A 15,521-nucleotide genomic window follows, 5' to 3' on the forward strand; every position below is an offset into this window, starting at 1 on the left:
CTCCTTTTTCTCCCCAAAGCCCCCCAGCACATAGTTGTATATTTTTAGTTGTGGGTCCTCCTAGTTGTGGCATGTGGGACGCTGCCTCAGGATGGCTTGATGAGTGGTGCCATGTCCGCGCCCAGGATCCGAACTGGTGAAACAACCGGCCACCAAAGCAGAGCTCGCGAACTTAACCACTGGGCCATGGAGCTGGTCCCCAAGGGAGTCAGTTTTTAAAGGAAGCCCAAAAGATGAAGGTAGCCCAAAAGCCCCAGCTGTCTAGTTTTGCTTTTCAACAGACTCGACAAGGAGTGAGCTAAAGGTAACAAATGAATACCCTATTTTCTCTAACTCATTTTCTCTGTGGCATTGTCATTTCTAGCGTAGCTCATACTCCTGACTCTGGTGACTCACAGCATTTCACCTTACTGACCCAAGCAAAGGAAAAAAAGCAAATCAAGCAAGACAGCAGGGGAATCACAGATTTTCCTCTTCACATCCCCAGTTAGACGAGGTCACTCAACCAGTGTGCATTTCCAAAGCCCCTCGAATGCCCCCACCCTCACCAGTGTTGGCTTAGGTGCTGCATCTGAAATTTTGTCCAATTTCACCAAGTAAACTTGTAAACGCCCAAGTGAACTGCGAGCTCCTGATAAGCTCGTGATGTTTTGTCTTGGGATGTTTCTTGAAAAAAAAACTAATGCACAAAGCACGGATTTACTAATATATATTCCTTATCCCCCACCTCACAAAAGGAAAATCGTAATTTTTAACATGGGAGTTAAAATTTTAATCAGAACACACTGGTTAATGCCATACCAGAAATTCAAATAGACAAAACCAGTAAGTTTCCGTTTCCTTCTACTTAGGAGGAGAGTTTAGGGGGAAGAGGAAGACAGTTTAAGTAACAGAATCCATTTCCAATCCCTACAACTCTGTTCAGGAAAGAGCAGCGGATCCGGAGGCAGATGACCAAGACCATCTGCGCCGTCTTCCTGGTTGTGGGATGCAGGTCAAGTCACTGAATCGATTCTCCTCATTAAGCCCATCTTACAGGTGGGGAAACGTCCCACTCAGAGAATTTTGGAAGGGGCCGAGCGCGAGGGGGGCTTCCTGAACCGCGGAGCGCCGTTCGAGGTTCCTTGTTTTCAATCACGCTCCGCCTTGCCTGCTGCAGAGCCCTGAACGTTAACACGACGAGGGCCGACAGCCACCGGCCACGCAACGGGTTCATCAGAACCGAGGCAATCGGCGTGACCCAGACGGGCCCTGCGCCCTTGCCAGGCCAATACCTACATCCAGGGCCCGACAGGCGCCCTCCCTGCCCGGACAGACCGGCTGCCCCCGGCGTCGATCCCTCCCACTCTGCGCTCCGCACCGCGGCGGCCGCGGGCCCCTAGTGGAGTCACGACAGTGACTCAAAGGGCCCTTCCGACGGGGGTGAGTCACGAGCAAGGAGGGCAAAGGCCCGGCCCCCGCCCACAGCCCGCCACGCCGGGGCGACCTCCGACCCCGGGCAGGCCGGGTCCTCGCGGGCCACGGGGGACGGGCGCGCGGGCCGGGCGGTCGGAGGCTGCACCACCCCGCGCCGGGAACGCCAACGGCACACGCGGCGACCCCGGGGTCACCTCGCCCGGCGCACTCTGGACGCCGGGAGGGGGCCCAATGGGGACCAGCGCGAACGGCGGCTCGGGCCTCCCCGGGCCTCGGAACGGTAGTCTAGGAAGCGGGGCCCCCTACGCCGGGCCCCCTCCCCCGCTTCCCCGCTTCCGGCCGCCCCCTGCCCCCCGCCCCGCCCCGCCCTCCGGGTCTCCCCGAGGCCGCGCCGGGGACGCAGTGGGCCGCGGCCCATCCAGCCCAGCTCCCCAGGGTCCGGGCCGGTCAGGTCCGCCGAAGAGCCCGCGGGAAGGCCCGACAGGGCGCGGGCCACTCACCGACCGCGAGTCCGCTCTGCCGTCCTTCACTCCCCGCGTCCCCGCGTCCGTCACCTTCTCCCTCAGCAGCCGCGGCCGCCGCAGCCGAGCGGGCGGGCGCGAGGGCGGCGGACGTGCGCACGCAGTGGGGGCGGGGCCTGCGGAGGACACGCCCCTGCGGCGGCGCGTGGCTGCCCTCTGGGAGTCCAGGTCCGCCGCGGAAGTAGGTTGCTCGGGCTGAGGGGTGGCATTCCTGAGAACTGGTGTTTATGAGGACGCCTCCGGGGTACGCGCTTCCCTGGCCCAATGTCACCGCCTAGTCAGGCTCATCTGGCGCGGGGCTCCACCTGCCCTTTCCGTTCCGCCACTCTGGCTTCCCGTCATTTTCTTAACCATCCGGCTGGCTACAGATTAAATGACTGGTCGTGTCCGGTGTTGACAAAGGTATGGGAAATATGCAGTGTTTGTGGGAGTTATGGGGAAGCGGGGGATAATTTAGCAACTCTCTTAAAGTGGGCATCTTCCTTGATCGAACAGTCTCACTTCTGGGTAGCTATTCTAGAGAAACACTTGCAAGAACCCAAAGAGACACAAACGAGGAAGGTCATTGCAACACCTAACAGGATACTCCCTTTCGGTGAAAACCTTGAAACAACCTAAATGTCCATTAGAAGAGGATGGGGTGGGCGTGGACAGGGGCACATCCATTCAATAGTGTTGTGCCACAGTTAAAAAGGCAGAGCAGACACCTGAGGGAGGACATTAAATAGAAAGGGGGAAAAGCAAGCTGTAGGAAAATACAAAAATACATTAGAAAGTATGTAAATTAACCTAAAAAACAAATATTGAACTCTTAATAATGTGTACGCTGAAGTGTTTAAGGTTGAAGGGTACTAATGTCTGCAACTTACTTGAAATGCATCAAAAAATAAGATAGTTGATAGATGGATAGACATCTGATAAAGCAAATACAGCAAAATGTTAAGATTCCAAGAATCTAAGTGTTAAGTATATGAATGTCCACTATACAGTTCTTTCAACATTTCTGTATGTTTATAAACTTTTGTGGATGCGAATAATTCATAATCTATAAATCAAAATTGGGGTGAGTTTATTATGAGCCAACCCTAAGGATATATAACCCAAGAGAGTACCTTCACAAAGAAGTGGAGGGTACAGAGTGGTTATATACCGTCTTAGAACAAGGAGTATACATCACATATGATAGAAATGTCCCTTTTACAATAGTCACGAGATTACTTTGCTGGCACAGCAGATCAATGGTCATGAGGTAAGTACGGTAGATGGATAATTAATCCTTAGTTTCTAGGAAAAGATGCTTATCCTCAAGGAAATGCTGATATGGGGGGAAGCTACATCCCTCTCTTTAAGGGCATCATTCTTGTCTTTGGGACATTGTAAATGTTTAAAGTAGATGTACAAGGCATGCTCAACAGGCCATATCAGGCCTTTTGGAAAGACAAGATCAGGCCAAATTAGTTTTAAACAAAATAGCTTCCTCATATATTCTATCTATATCCTATTGCTTGTCATTTATTCATCATTTTCATAATAAAATTTGGGGGAAAATATATTTAGATGATCCTTCTTATCTTTCTTAACTTCTTAACTTCACAATGTTATCTTTCTATACATGCATGTTTAGGTATGTAAATGTATCCAAAAGCTGAGAAAGTTTACACACTAGAATGACAGAGGGAGGTCAAGGGTCACTTGTGCTTTATCTGTATAATTATTTATGAGAATGTATAAATGCATTAGGTATTTCTTGGCTATCAAAATCAAATAAAAAAGAATGAATTTTAAGAAAGACACAACAGGAAGTACACACTGTTCTGCCCCATGCCCCAAACACACACACACATAAAATTGAATTAAACTGCGAAGCACTGATTGAAGGAGACGGTGCTGCAAAGTTTCACATGAGATAACATGAGGCTTAGCCTGTGCCTGACACAGAGGAGGAGCCCAGAAAAGGGTTCCCACTGTTATCAGTACATGTCACTGGACTGGGTGAACTGGCGAGTGCTTTGCAGGAAGTCCTTTGTGGGAATATGAAGTCCCACAGAAGTGCTGAGTCATGGCAGAGCACACACTAGTTAGTAGCCAAATCTCTTCCCTCAGCCCTCAGGGGACCTCTGGGTTGTGGGCTGGATGAGGCTTCAAGAGACCAGACCTTTGCCCAGGCTGCCAATCTGCCAGCCCACTTCCTGACAGCCCCCTGGCACCAGCACCACTGGCCAGAAGCCCAGGGGCAGAGATGCCATTCCCTGCTTCTCATTGCCTGTACTGACCTCCAAGCTGCAGGTTCAGGTAAGCAAAAAGGCACTGGAGGTGCCTGGGTCCCAATATGGCCCTGGGATGCTACTCAATTAAACCTGGCACCAGGACTGGCTTCAAGGGCTTTTGACCCGAGTAGTTGCATGCGGTCCCACACTCGGGACTCTGCACTTGGTTTAAAGCTCCGCTTTTGCTGTCTTGAAATTCTTAGTAACTTTTTAATAAGGAATCCTGCATTTTCATTTTGCACTGGGCCTTGCAAATTACGCAGCTGGTCCTGCTGGATGTCTTCTTGTTTGGATTTATTTCTTTGAAGTGGAGACTGTGGAACATCAGGTTTTGTGGTTTATCCCCATGCAGTTTGTCAACACAAAATAACCAATAACCATTCTATAGATAAGAGAGATAAGGTGAGTTTTACTTGAGCCAGAGTGAGGACTATAACCTGGGAAGGCCTTTTCCAGAAAGGAAGAAGCATGGTTTTCTGTACAGTCTTATACCTTTTTAGGACAAAGGACATATATTAAACATGCCTGGGGTACATATTCATCAAAGTTTCAAAGAGGTATTCAGTTGCAAAATTAGCAGGTCAACATGACCCTGATGCCAGGAAAGAGACTAATAGCAGCGTTACTAATAGGGTGTAGGAGGGAAAGTAAGCTTTCTTAAGAGAGTGCTTTCTTTGCTGTAATGAGTAAAGCAGATGTACAATGTATGTTTGATAGGCCACATGAGGCTTTTTTTAGTTCAAGCGGAATCAGTATTGAATCAGAATAGTTAGCCCATATACCACACTATGTGAAAATCTCTTGTCAAATTGAAGAAAAACCTCATCTGTTATCAAAGGAATATGCACTTGGGTTCCATTTAGTAGGTATTTATTGAGTTCCTACGAAGTGCTGGACATTGTGCCAGGAGGGTGAGATACAGAGACAAAAAAATACATGGGCCAGCTCTCAGTAAGCCCTCGGTCTAATATGGTAAAGACAATTTTGCCAGTGGGATAGAGATGGGAGTGGAACAGGAGTAGTTAGCCTAGCCTAGAAGTCAGGGAGGGCTTCCTGAGGAGGTGATGGTTATGTGGAGTCTTAAGGAACGAGTAGGAGTTAGCCCTATCTCAGAGGAAGGTATTCCAGGCAAACTACAGTCTGAGCACAGACGCATAATGTTACAGGGTGTGGAGACTACAGAGGTTTATGCAAGATAAACACACAGATGGTATCTTCATTTATAAATGTAAACACAAGTAAACATAAATAAGTATTTATTAAAATAAATACATGCATCTTATGATAAAGACCAATATTTTACATAAATAAAATACACGTTACCTTGTGGGTTGTCTCCGCCACCAGATTCAGGAAAATAATACCAGTTTTAGTTTGATTTCCCTGTAACTCCAGTGCCTCGCAGATGTTTACACAACTAGTCAAGAAGCGAATATTTACGGAGCACCTACTTTGTGCCAGGGACTATTTTAGGTGCTGGAAATTCAGCAGTGAAAACAGACAAGCGCCTGCTGTCACAAATCTGACATTCCCGGGTGGGTCAATACACATTTTGCAATGAATGAATGAAAGAAAAAATGAATGCTCTTATCCAGTCAGCAGTACGTTTTCAGAAGAGGAGTGGCATGGTCATTTTTGAGTCATTTCAGTTGAACACAAGGAAATCTCACTTTTCTGTTAAAAAGAACGCACATTCGTGCAAGTAGGAGCAATCTCAAACGTGAGTCAGGCACACAAGAAGTCGGAAAGGGCCTTAGAGGGTTAAGACTCACGGATACAGATTTAATTATCTTTACGTAACACCCCGTATCTGAAGTTCAGATGTTCATACAAGATGAAGAGGTAATTTTTTTTTTTTTTTGGCTTCGAGCCGTCCAGCCTCTGCGCGTGCATTTCGCTCGTACCCGACGACCTACGCAAACTCGGTTTGCGCACGCGCGGGGCAGGCACGTCCCGAACGTCCGCCCAGCGCCGCGGGAGCCGGGACGAAACACCCGCGCCCGTGGAGGGGGGATGGCGGCAGCTCCGCTCAGAGTCGGGCCCCGTCGGCGGGAGTTCAGAAGCACTGAGGCCTGGGGTCCTTTCTCGCGGGGCGGCCGAGAAAGGGTGGCTTTGCCAGGGTGGTGCTGGAGCTGCAGGCGGGGTCGGTGCCCTTCGCACGGTTCCACCCTCCCCCTCCACGGTGTACTCGGCTGCGAATATCGCGGTCTTTTCTGACCGTTTCCCACCTAGTACGCGGCGGAGAGGTGATGCTGGCTTGGGAGGGGATCCGTGCTGGGGGTGGGGGTGGGGGTGGGGGTGGGGGGCGAGGGGCGGGGCTGGGGCTCGCGGGCCCCCGATCTCTCCCGACCGGCGCCCCCTCGGTCCTCGGCGGTGCAGGAGCAGATCGTTCTGGGTGGGGACCCCTGGCCCGATCCTCGTCAACCTCGCGCCTTGCACGCCCCCCAGGCCTCTCCCGACCGCATTTCCTGCCCCGGCTCGCATGGCGCACCAGAAGCTGGTGGTGGTGTTTGGAGCCACGGGTAAGTGGAACCCGAGTCCGAGGCTTCACGGGCGCAGGATTCCCTGGAGTGGCCAGCCCAGAGGTCCAGCCGGCCCAGCCCCGCAGAGCCAGGGCGCCCCCCAGCGCCGGGAGACGCCCTCGGGGTGTGGAGGGAGGAGTTAGATGGCTCGCACCCCAGACTCAATGTAGGGCCTTGGGGCAGGACCTAAGCACAGATTCCCATTGAAATTTTTTATTATTATTATTATTTTGGTAAGGAAGATTGGCCCTGAGCTAACATGTGTCCCAGTCTCCCTCTATTTTGTGTGTGGAACACCACTACAGTATGGTTTAATGAGCAGTGTGTAGGTCCGCACCAGGATTCCAACCGAGAAACCCAGCCACAGAAGCAGAGTGCTGGAACTTAACCGCTACACCATGGGCTGGCTCCCCCATTGAATTTTCTTAAATTAATTACATTAACTTTTTTGAATAAGTAGTAGTTGCACATAATACCCAAATTAAAATCTCCCTCTCACCTCTTCCTTCCCCACCCATCCATCAGTTATCAAGTTCTTTGAGTATCCTACCAGACAGATTAGCTGTATCTAAATAGATATTATTTTTTAAATGGTAGCATTTTATTTTGCCCCCAACTGTTTTCTTCTTTCCTATATATATTTTTTAAATGTAAACAGCTTATTGAGATATAAATCACATGCCATACGATTCACCCATTTACAGTGTGCAGTTCACTGGTTCCTAGTGTAATCACAGAGCTCTATGACCATCACTACAATCAGTGTTACAAGATCTCATCACCCCCAAAAGAGACCCCATACCCACTAGCAGCCACTCTCCATTGTCCCTCGGCTTACCCAGACCCTGACAGCCACCCGTCTGCTCTCTGTCTCTGTAGATTTGCCTGATCTGGACATTTCATGTGAATGGAATCATAGGCTATGTGACCTTTTGTGACTGGCTTCCTTCACTTAGTATAATGTTTTGAAGGTTCATCCATGTTGTAGTATGTGTCAGAACTTCATTCCTTTTTGTGGCTGAACAATACTCCATTGCATGGATAGACCACACTTTGTTTATCCATTCATCTGTTAATAGACGTTTGTGTTCTTTCCACTTTTTGGTTATTTTGAAAAATGCTGCTATGAACATTCATATACAAGTTTGTTGTTGTTGTTTTTTTTTTCGCTTGAGGAAGATTAGCCCTGAGCTAACATCTGTGCCAGTCTTCCTCCACTTGCTTGATGTGTGGGTTGCTGCCACAGCATGGCTGGCGAGTGGTGTAAGATCCAAACACGAACCCCAGCCACTGAAGCAGAGCATACCGAACTTAACCACTATGTCACAGGGCCGGCCCCCATGTACAAGTTTTTGTGTGGGCATATGTTTTCACTTGAGTGTATACCTAGGAGCGAAATTGCTGGATCCTAGCGTAAGTCTGTGTTTAGCATTTTGAGGAACTGCCAGACTGTTTTTCAAAGCGCCTGCACGTTTTACGTCCCCACCACAACTGTATGAAGGGAGTTTAGTTTCACAATTTGCCTTTTCCACTCTAGGACATGTCATGGTCACCTGTCCAAGTCATACATACAGATCTGTCGCATTCTTTTTAATCACTTTTATGTGGACTTACCACTTATTTAACCAGTTTCCTACCAAAGAACAGTTAAGTTGTGTGTAAATTTCCACTTTTGCAAATGGTGCTATAGTCACGGTTCTTGTATGTACATATATGAATGATTTTCATTTACTTCCTTTTGATGATTTTAATTTTTACAATTTTCTTGGTATAGGTAATAAGGTAATACTTTATTAAGCTGACAGCTGAGTAGATGGGTATTGGTATCCATTTTTGTATGTGCTAAATGTTTCATAATATATTTTTTAATTTTTATAAAAGTTTAAGTGATGCCTGCTAAAACGTGGATGAACCTTGAAAACACTATGCTCAGTGAAAGTGTCACTCAGTGACACATAGTGTGTGATTCCATGTATATGAAATGCCCAGAATAGGCAAATCCACAGAGACAGAAAGTAGATGAGTGTTGCCAGGGGCTGGAGGCGGGGAGAACGGGGAATGACTGTTGATGGGTATGGATTTTCTTTTTGGGGCAATGAAAATGTTCTAAAATTGACTGTGGAAATGGTTGCACACTCTGAAGAACCGAAAGCCACTGCACTGTACACTTTAAAAGGGTGATCATTATGGTAAGTGAATTCTCTCTCAGTAACACTGTTACTTAAAAAATGCTGTAAGGTGAGTTTCGTAAGGATGACAGGAGAAAGTGTCTACGGTGTTTGCTGTGGCGGAGCATTCCCTTCTGGGCTTCACCCTTCACCCTTTGCAGGACCCCCAGGCAGGTCCGACCCTGCACATCTTTCTGACTCATTGCAGGTGCCCAGGGAGGCTCCGTGGCCCGGACGCTCCTGGAAGACAGGACATTCAGGGTTCGAGTGGTGACCCGGGACCCTGGGCAGAAGGCAGCGAAGGAGCTGAGGCTGCGGGGTGCAGAAGTGGTGCAGGGAGACCAGGATGACGAGGCCAGCATGGAGCTGGCCCTGACGGGGGCTCATGCCACCTTCATCGTGACCAACTACTGGGAGAACTGCAGCCAGGAGCAGGAGGTCAAGCAGGTGAGGGCATGCGGGAGGGTGTGGGGAGGCTGGGGCTAGGAGCTGGGCATCCTAAAGGGAGCTCCCAGGTCCCAGCTGGTTGCTGGGAGGCAGCTCTGACTTGCCAGAGAGGTGTTGACCCTGCCCAGGACCACTGACCACTGCAGACCTTTCCCCTCCTGTCCCGTGCAGACCTCCTGGACTTTGATGAGGGCAGGAGGTGATTGCTTTCTCATCCAGTAACTTTTTTTTTAGGCATCACTCGTCTACTGTACAATTTGCCCTTTTAAAGTTAAAAATTCAGTGGTTTTTAACATGTTCACAAAGTTGGGCAGCCATCACCACTGCCTAATTCCAGAACATTTTCATCACCCCAAAAAGAGACCCCATATCTGTGAGCAGTCACTCCCTATCCCCCCTCCCCCCAGCCCCAGGCAACCATTAGTCTACTTTGCCATCAAGTGACTTTTCACATTTCCTAAAAAACCAACTCTGTTGACCTGTAATTTTCTTATAATAAGATGCACACATTTTAATTGTACATTTTAATGAAATTTGAAAATAAACCCATATAACTGCCATTCCAATCAAAATATAATACATTTCCATCATTCCAGAAGTCTCCCATGTTCCCTTTCACATGTTTTGATCCCGAGATCATATGAACTCCAAATCACATGATCTGTGTTTCCCTTTATTCTGTTTTCTACCCAGATTCTCTTTAGTTAGGGGGTTATTGACTCCACGTGGCAGGGGGAGAGATATGTCTGAGATGGAAAACCATGAGACATGGCCATCTTTTTGTCACTTTGAAGATGGAGACACTGGCCCAGTGCCTGTCACATAGAAGGTGCCCAGGTATTTGTGGAAAAGGCAGCAGGCTGAGAACCATGCTCTTCCGACTCCAGCCCTGCCTCGTCCGCGGCGAGCTGCAATGTGGCTGTGGACGTGTAACTTCCCTGCTCTGGTCTTTGTTTTCTTCTTCTGAAAATAAAGGGAGATTTGATTGGACCACTGGTCTCCAGATTTGTTCTTACCCTTGACCCTTCCCTCAATTACAGTCTTACGTGGAAGCCCATTCCATAGGGTGAACGAAGACAGCTTTTCTGGTTGAAGCGGATGTTGTCTCATGATTCTGGCAGCCTGTATTAGTATCCCACGGCTGCTGTAACAAGTGACCACAAGCCAAGTGGCTTAAAACAACAGGAATTTATTTATTGTCTCATGATTCTGGAGGCCACAAGTTCAAAATCAAGGTATGAGCAGGGTCACGTCCCTCCCAAGGCTCTAGGGGAGATTTCGCTCCCTGCCTCTTCCAGCTTCTGGTGGCTGCTGGCTCTCCTTGTGGCCACATCATTCCAGTCTCTGCCTCTGTCTTCCCATGGTCTTCTCTTTGTGTCTTCTCCTCTTCTGTCTCTTAGAAGGGGACACTTGTCACTGCATTGAGAGCCCACCTGGGTATTCCAGGATGATCTCATCTCTAGGACCTTAACTTAATTATATCTGCAGGGACTCTTTTTCCAAATAAGGTCACATTCACAGCTTCCAGGGGTTAGGACGCGGAGGCCACCATCCAGCCCCCTGCACAAGCTTATGCAGCAGGTAGTGTTGCTGTCCCCGTTTAACCAGTGAGGCCAGAACTGTTAGACCCCTTGTCCTGGATCACACAGCTAGTACCATGCGGAGACGGGTCTGGAACCCAAACAGCCTGTGTGCTTAACCCCTGAGCTGTAGCTCCTCCCTAGTGGACTCTGGGGCTCTCCAAGGAAGACATCTTAGCACTGTGGACAGGGTGCTCTGCCAGAGCAGGCAGAGATGGGAAACCTCTGTGTGGGCCTTCCCCAGGCCACACACCTGCCCACCCTCAGATTGCACATGAGTGGGCCGTGGTCAAGCACAACCAAAAGTAGAACAACCCGGATGATCTAGAGAAGAGACGCTATGGTTCTGTGGGTGGTAGAGGGCTTACCATCCCATGATCAGGGTGTGGTGTCATGTATAAGTATCATTCCGGAACAGGGAGCCTTATCAGAGGGGTCCATGGTGTCAGGGCCATGACTGGGGACACACATCCTCCTTCCTAGCTTGGTGCTTTCTCCTTTCCTGCCCAGGGAAAGCTGCTGGCTGATCTGACCAAGCGCCTGGGCCTTCGCTACGTGGTCTACAGTGGCCTGGAGAACATCAAGAAGCTGACGGCGGGGAGATTGGCTGCGGGCCACTTTGATGGCAAAGGGGAGGTGGAGGAATATTTCTGGGACATCGGCGTTCCCATGACCAGCGTGCGGCTGCCCTGCTATTTCGAGAACTTACTCTCTTACTTCCTGCCCCAGAAAGCCCCAGGTGGAAAGAGCTACTTGCTGAGTGAGTGTCCTTCCTCCTTCCTCAGTGTCTGCTTTCACCATATGCAGCTGTGGGTGTCACAGAAAGCGGGCTTGTTGTCAGATGGTTCTGGGTCTGAGCCCTGGCTATCTCACATTAGGCCTGCGACTGAGCAAGCCGTGTAGCCTCACTGGGCCTCTGCTTCCTATTCTGTGCAATGGGTGTAACTTTCTCAGGGGTGATGAGAAAATCTGCCGAGGTGTGGTGAGGTGATGCTTTGTCCAGTGGAAAGCTTTCCACAGACAAGTGCAGTATCTTTACTTCTTCAGAGATAAGGAGAGGATTTGGAAGTACATAGATCAGTTGTAGATTCTACAAAGTAGGAAAGTACTTTCTTCTCAGTGCCCGTTTACAAATCTGTAAATGAGCTGGATGTCCTGGACCCCTGGCTTGGAGAGAACTTTCTGCAACTTGTATCCTGCCAATCAGCCAGTGGGTTAAAGCAGGATGCTCAGGAGGCCAGAGTGGGGGGCGGTCAGTCCCTCAGCCGGCCACCCCTTACCCTCTCTGTGAACGCCAGCTTCCCCTCTGTTGAGTCTGGCCCACCAGTGTGCAGGGTCTGGTCCTAGTGTTGGCACACTGGCACCCCTTTTATAGTTTGCAGAGCTTTATTCAGGGGACAGGGGTATCCCTTGTGTTCAGTCTGCGTTGGGGCTCCATCCCCACCAGGTGCCTGTGGGACCTCAGTGGGCAGCTGCAGTGGCCCCTTTTATAGGTGAGGACAGTGGCAGGACCCAGGCACTCCTGGCGCCACATCTAAACGCTGCTCTGCGTCTCCATCTACCAAACTGACTTGGCAGGTAGAGACACTCATAAATTCAGCACATTTCTGGAGTGCTGTTGAGTGCTGCTCTGGGCTAGGCCCTGGCCTCTGGCTAATCAAGCACTCTTGTAATTGAGTTGGTGTTTGGAATGCCACCCACAGGTTTCCACATCAGGAATCCAGGAGGTGACGAAGTACAGCAGGGTCCACGCCTCAGGAGTGGTGGGGCCCCAGGGACACCAGCCCATATCCGGGGACCTTTCAAAGCCCCTTCCTTGGGGCCGGCCCGGTGGCGCAGCGGTGAAGTGTGCACGTTCCACTTCTCAGCAGCCTGGGGTTCACTGGTTCGGATCCCGGGTGCAGACATGGCACCACTTGGCAAAAGTCATGCTGTGGTAGGCATCCCACGTATAAAGCAGAGGAAGATGGGCACAGATGTTAGCTCAGGGCCAGTCTTCCTCAGCAAAAAGAGGAGGATTGGCAGTAGTTAGCTCAGGGCTAATCTTCCTCAAAAAAAAAAGGCCCCTTCCTTTCCTGTCCCCTTTGTCCCCATCTCAGCCCTGGGAGGGGAGAGCAGGTCCGGGGTTCTTCTCCATCCTCTAAGAGTGGAGTAACAGGGCTCAGAGAGTTGAAACAGCGTGCCGAGGTGGCAGAGCTCGGATCGCATCCCAGCGCAGTTCCACTGCTGCTTCTGCTTTACACAGACACCAGGAGGTGTCCAAGTTGTGCCAAGCGCTGACCTGTGCACACGTCCAGTCAATTAGCTGGTGGGAATACCAGCTTCAACTCCTCGGAGTCACGCTCTAGCCCATCTCTCTTCCCCACCCCCCCCCCCAGGCTTGCCCATGGGTGACGTTCCCATGGACGGCATGTCCGTGAGCGACCTGGGTCCTGTGGTGCTCAGTCTGCTGAAGATGCCAGAAGAATACGTTGGCCAGAACATTGGGCTCAGTACCTGCAGGCACACAGCAGAAGAGTATGCCGCCCTGCTCTCCAAGCACACCGGGAAGGCTGTGCGTGACGCCAAGGTGGGCCCCTGCTGCCCCAGGCTAGGGGCTTGGTGATGGCTCAGCTCCCGCGAGGGGACTTTGGCAGCCATGGTCAGGTTGTCCTAACCCCCAGAACGGCTCTGTGGGCAGTAAGGAATGGGTATCTGGGGCTGCCCCATCGCTCTCTGAGCAAGGTACACCTGAATTCATCATCGCTGTAAACGTTTATGTTGTGCTGTTCCTGGGAGCCAAGTGTGGCTGCCAAGTGAAATTTCTGGCTTACATGGTTGACCAAGTGGCAAGGAAGGTTTCCAGGAAGAGGGGACAGTAGGGGCCAAGGCAAGGAGGCACGAAAACGCAGAGTGTGCTGGGGCCCTCTGGGATGTGACTTGAGGGAGGGGAAGGGGAAAGAGGCCAAAGAGATGGGCCCCACCCCTGACCCCGTGACTTGGCCTGGCTAGGTGGGCAGGAGGCCCACGGTTCCCTCCTCTCCCTGCTGACCCTCGGCCTTCCTGTCCAGCCCCCCGGGTGCCTTGTTTCTTGTTTGTCATTCCCGTCATGAAAGTAAGACCCCCTCATTAAAGAAAATCTGGGAAACCCCGAGTTGTTACAAGAGAGAACCACGCACAGAGCCCACACCCAAGCAGAGCAATGATGGAGAGGAGGCTGTGGCAGGACACATTTTGGGCTGGTCAGACCCCAAGACTCAGATCCTGTTCCCAGCCTTTAACACCCACAAGTGTGTAACCTGGGGCACGGTCCCTGACCCCTCGCTGCCTCAGTTTCCTCATCTATAAAATGGGTGTGGCAGAGTATCCACCTCCTTGGGATGCTGTGAGAATTGAGTGGAATAATTGACATAAACGCCTCCTTAGCACGGTGAAACGCACTGGAAACTGTGCACTAAATGGCCATATATTTCTGTCTCAACACAGAATGGCCCGAGGCAGGTCGTAGAGGATTTGAGGAGCTGAGGAGTTAGGATTGAGTTTGGTCGGGAAAAGGGAACAGCTTTGGCTTTTGAGCATGAAAGTGACGTGAGCAGAGTTCTGACTTAGAAGGGACTGAGAAGTTTTCATCTCACGATCTTGAAAGAACAGGATTTAAACTGACCTACAACAGTGGTTTTCGAACTTTCATCTCTTTAGTAGAACATTTTTAGATGAATTCTCAGCGAGGCCCTCAGTGCCAGCAAGGTGCCAGCAGTGCAGCTCTGGTTGTGGGAGGTTGGGAGGCCCCAGCCCCCAACGCCTCAGGGCACTGAGGTGCTGACAGATCCTAACAGACACCCCTCTGCTTCCAGACAACTCCTGAGGAGTATGAGAAGCGTGGCTTCCCTGGTGCCCAGGACCTGGCCAACATGTTCCGTTTCTATGCCCTGAAACCCGACCGCAACATCGAACTGACCCTGAGGCTTAACCCCAAGGCCAGGACGCTGGACCAGTGGCTGGAGCAGCACAAAGGGGACTTTGCTGGACTGTGACCTTGCCCACCTCTCAAACCTGTCTGGGGGGACTGGAGGCACAGTCACTGTGATCCTTTCTTGTTACAAAAAAATTATTTTTTAAATAAAGGCCATTGTTCTCACAGATGGCTTCCAAAAGAAGAGGGCTTTGTTTCTGGAACTGGGGTTGGGGTGGCAGCTGCTGGGGCAGCGACAGGCATGAAAATTCCAAGGGGAGTCATCAAGTGGTGAAGGCTCAGTACCCCGACCCTGCAACAAAGGAGGCTCGATGGCCGAAGAGCATTTAGTAACTGAAGACGCATGACTGATAGGCGATTTTAAGTTTAGTCCAACAGGCGTGAACCAGAGCACTGTGACCACAGCCCAGGGAGCAGCTCTGACCACCCTGTTTGCACATTTGAAATTCACTCACAGACCGTGGACAGAGCCCAGGGCACAGGGAGGACTCCCCACGCCAGCCAGGAGCAACGCCTTTTGACATCCCTGCACACAGCGCCCTCATCTCCAGAAAGCAAGTGAGGCCAATGGCGTAGTCCTTCTTTGAGTTTGAGAGCAGGATGACTGGCCCCTTCTCCCTTCCTCTCTCCTCACTCTCCTCCTGGGCC

At 50.6% G+C, this 15,521-nt stretch overlaps 2 protein-coding genes across 6 annotated transcripts in view; one reads left to right on the forward strand and one right to left on the reverse strand.

Annotated features, from left to right (window-relative positions):
• The window catches only part of HMOX2 (heme oxygenase 2), a 37,794-nt gene that overhangs the window by 20,989 nt on the left and 1,284 nt on the right, over positions 1 to 15,521 (reverse strand). The window contains exon 1 of one of the 2 annotated variants that reach the window (XM_023616404.2): positions 1,917 to 2,067. The exons of the other annotated variant lie outside the window; for it this stretch is intronic. The gene's annotated coding sequence lies outside the window, so the exon portion shown is untranslated. Of the gene's footprint in view, positions 1 to 1,916; positions 2,068 to 15,521 lie in introns of those variants that run through there. 2 annotated transcript variants of the gene reach the window in all.
• On the forward strand, positions 2,049 to 15,054 carry NMRAL1 (NmrA like redox sensor 1). 4 transcript variants are annotated; one of them, XM_005599003.4, is made up of 6 exons: positions 2,049 to 2,339; positions 6,653 to 6,726; positions 9,103 to 9,341; positions 11,432 to 11,681; positions 13,300 to 13,490; positions 14,755 to 15,054. In XM_005599003.4, exons 2-6 carry the CDS (start codon positions 6,687 to 6,689, stop codon positions 14,932 to 14,934), a joined length of 900 nt encoding a protein of 299 aa, XP_005599060.2. In that variant the 5' UTR covers positions 2,049 to 2,339; positions 6,653 to 6,686; the 3' UTR covers positions 14,935 to 15,054. The 4 variants fall into 4 exon arrangements, with proteins under 4 accessions (XP_005599060.2, XP_005599059.2, XP_001502359.2 ...); XM_005599002.4 differs by lacking the exon at positions 2,049 to 2,339 and adding an exon at positions 3,932 to 4,229; XM_001502309.5 differs by lacking the exon at positions 2,049 to 2,339 and adding an exon at positions 6,123 to 6,450.

Source organism: Equus caballus, chromosome 13, assembly GCF_041296265.1.
Source record: "Equus caballus isolate H_3958 breed thoroughbred chromosome 13, TB-T2T, whole genome shotgun sequence".
Lineage (NCBI taxonomy): Eukaryota > Metazoa > Chordata > Mammalia > Perissodactyla > Equidae > Equus > Equus caballus.

Bases quoted from the DNA above. Each gene is read 5' to 3' on its own strand.
- NMRAL1 (XM_005599003.4), top strand. From the start codon at position 6,687: ATGGCGCACCAGAAGCTGGTGGTGGTGTTTGGAGCCACGG. The intron at 11,682-13,299 runs GTGAGTGTCCTT...CCCCCCCCCCAG, and splicing joins TGGAAAGAGCTACTTGCTGA to GCTTGCCCATGGGTGACGTT. The intron at 13,491-14,754 runs GTGGGCCCCTGC...CTCTGCTTCCAG, and splicing joins AGGCTGTGCGTGACGCCAAG to ACAACTCCTGAGGAGTATGA.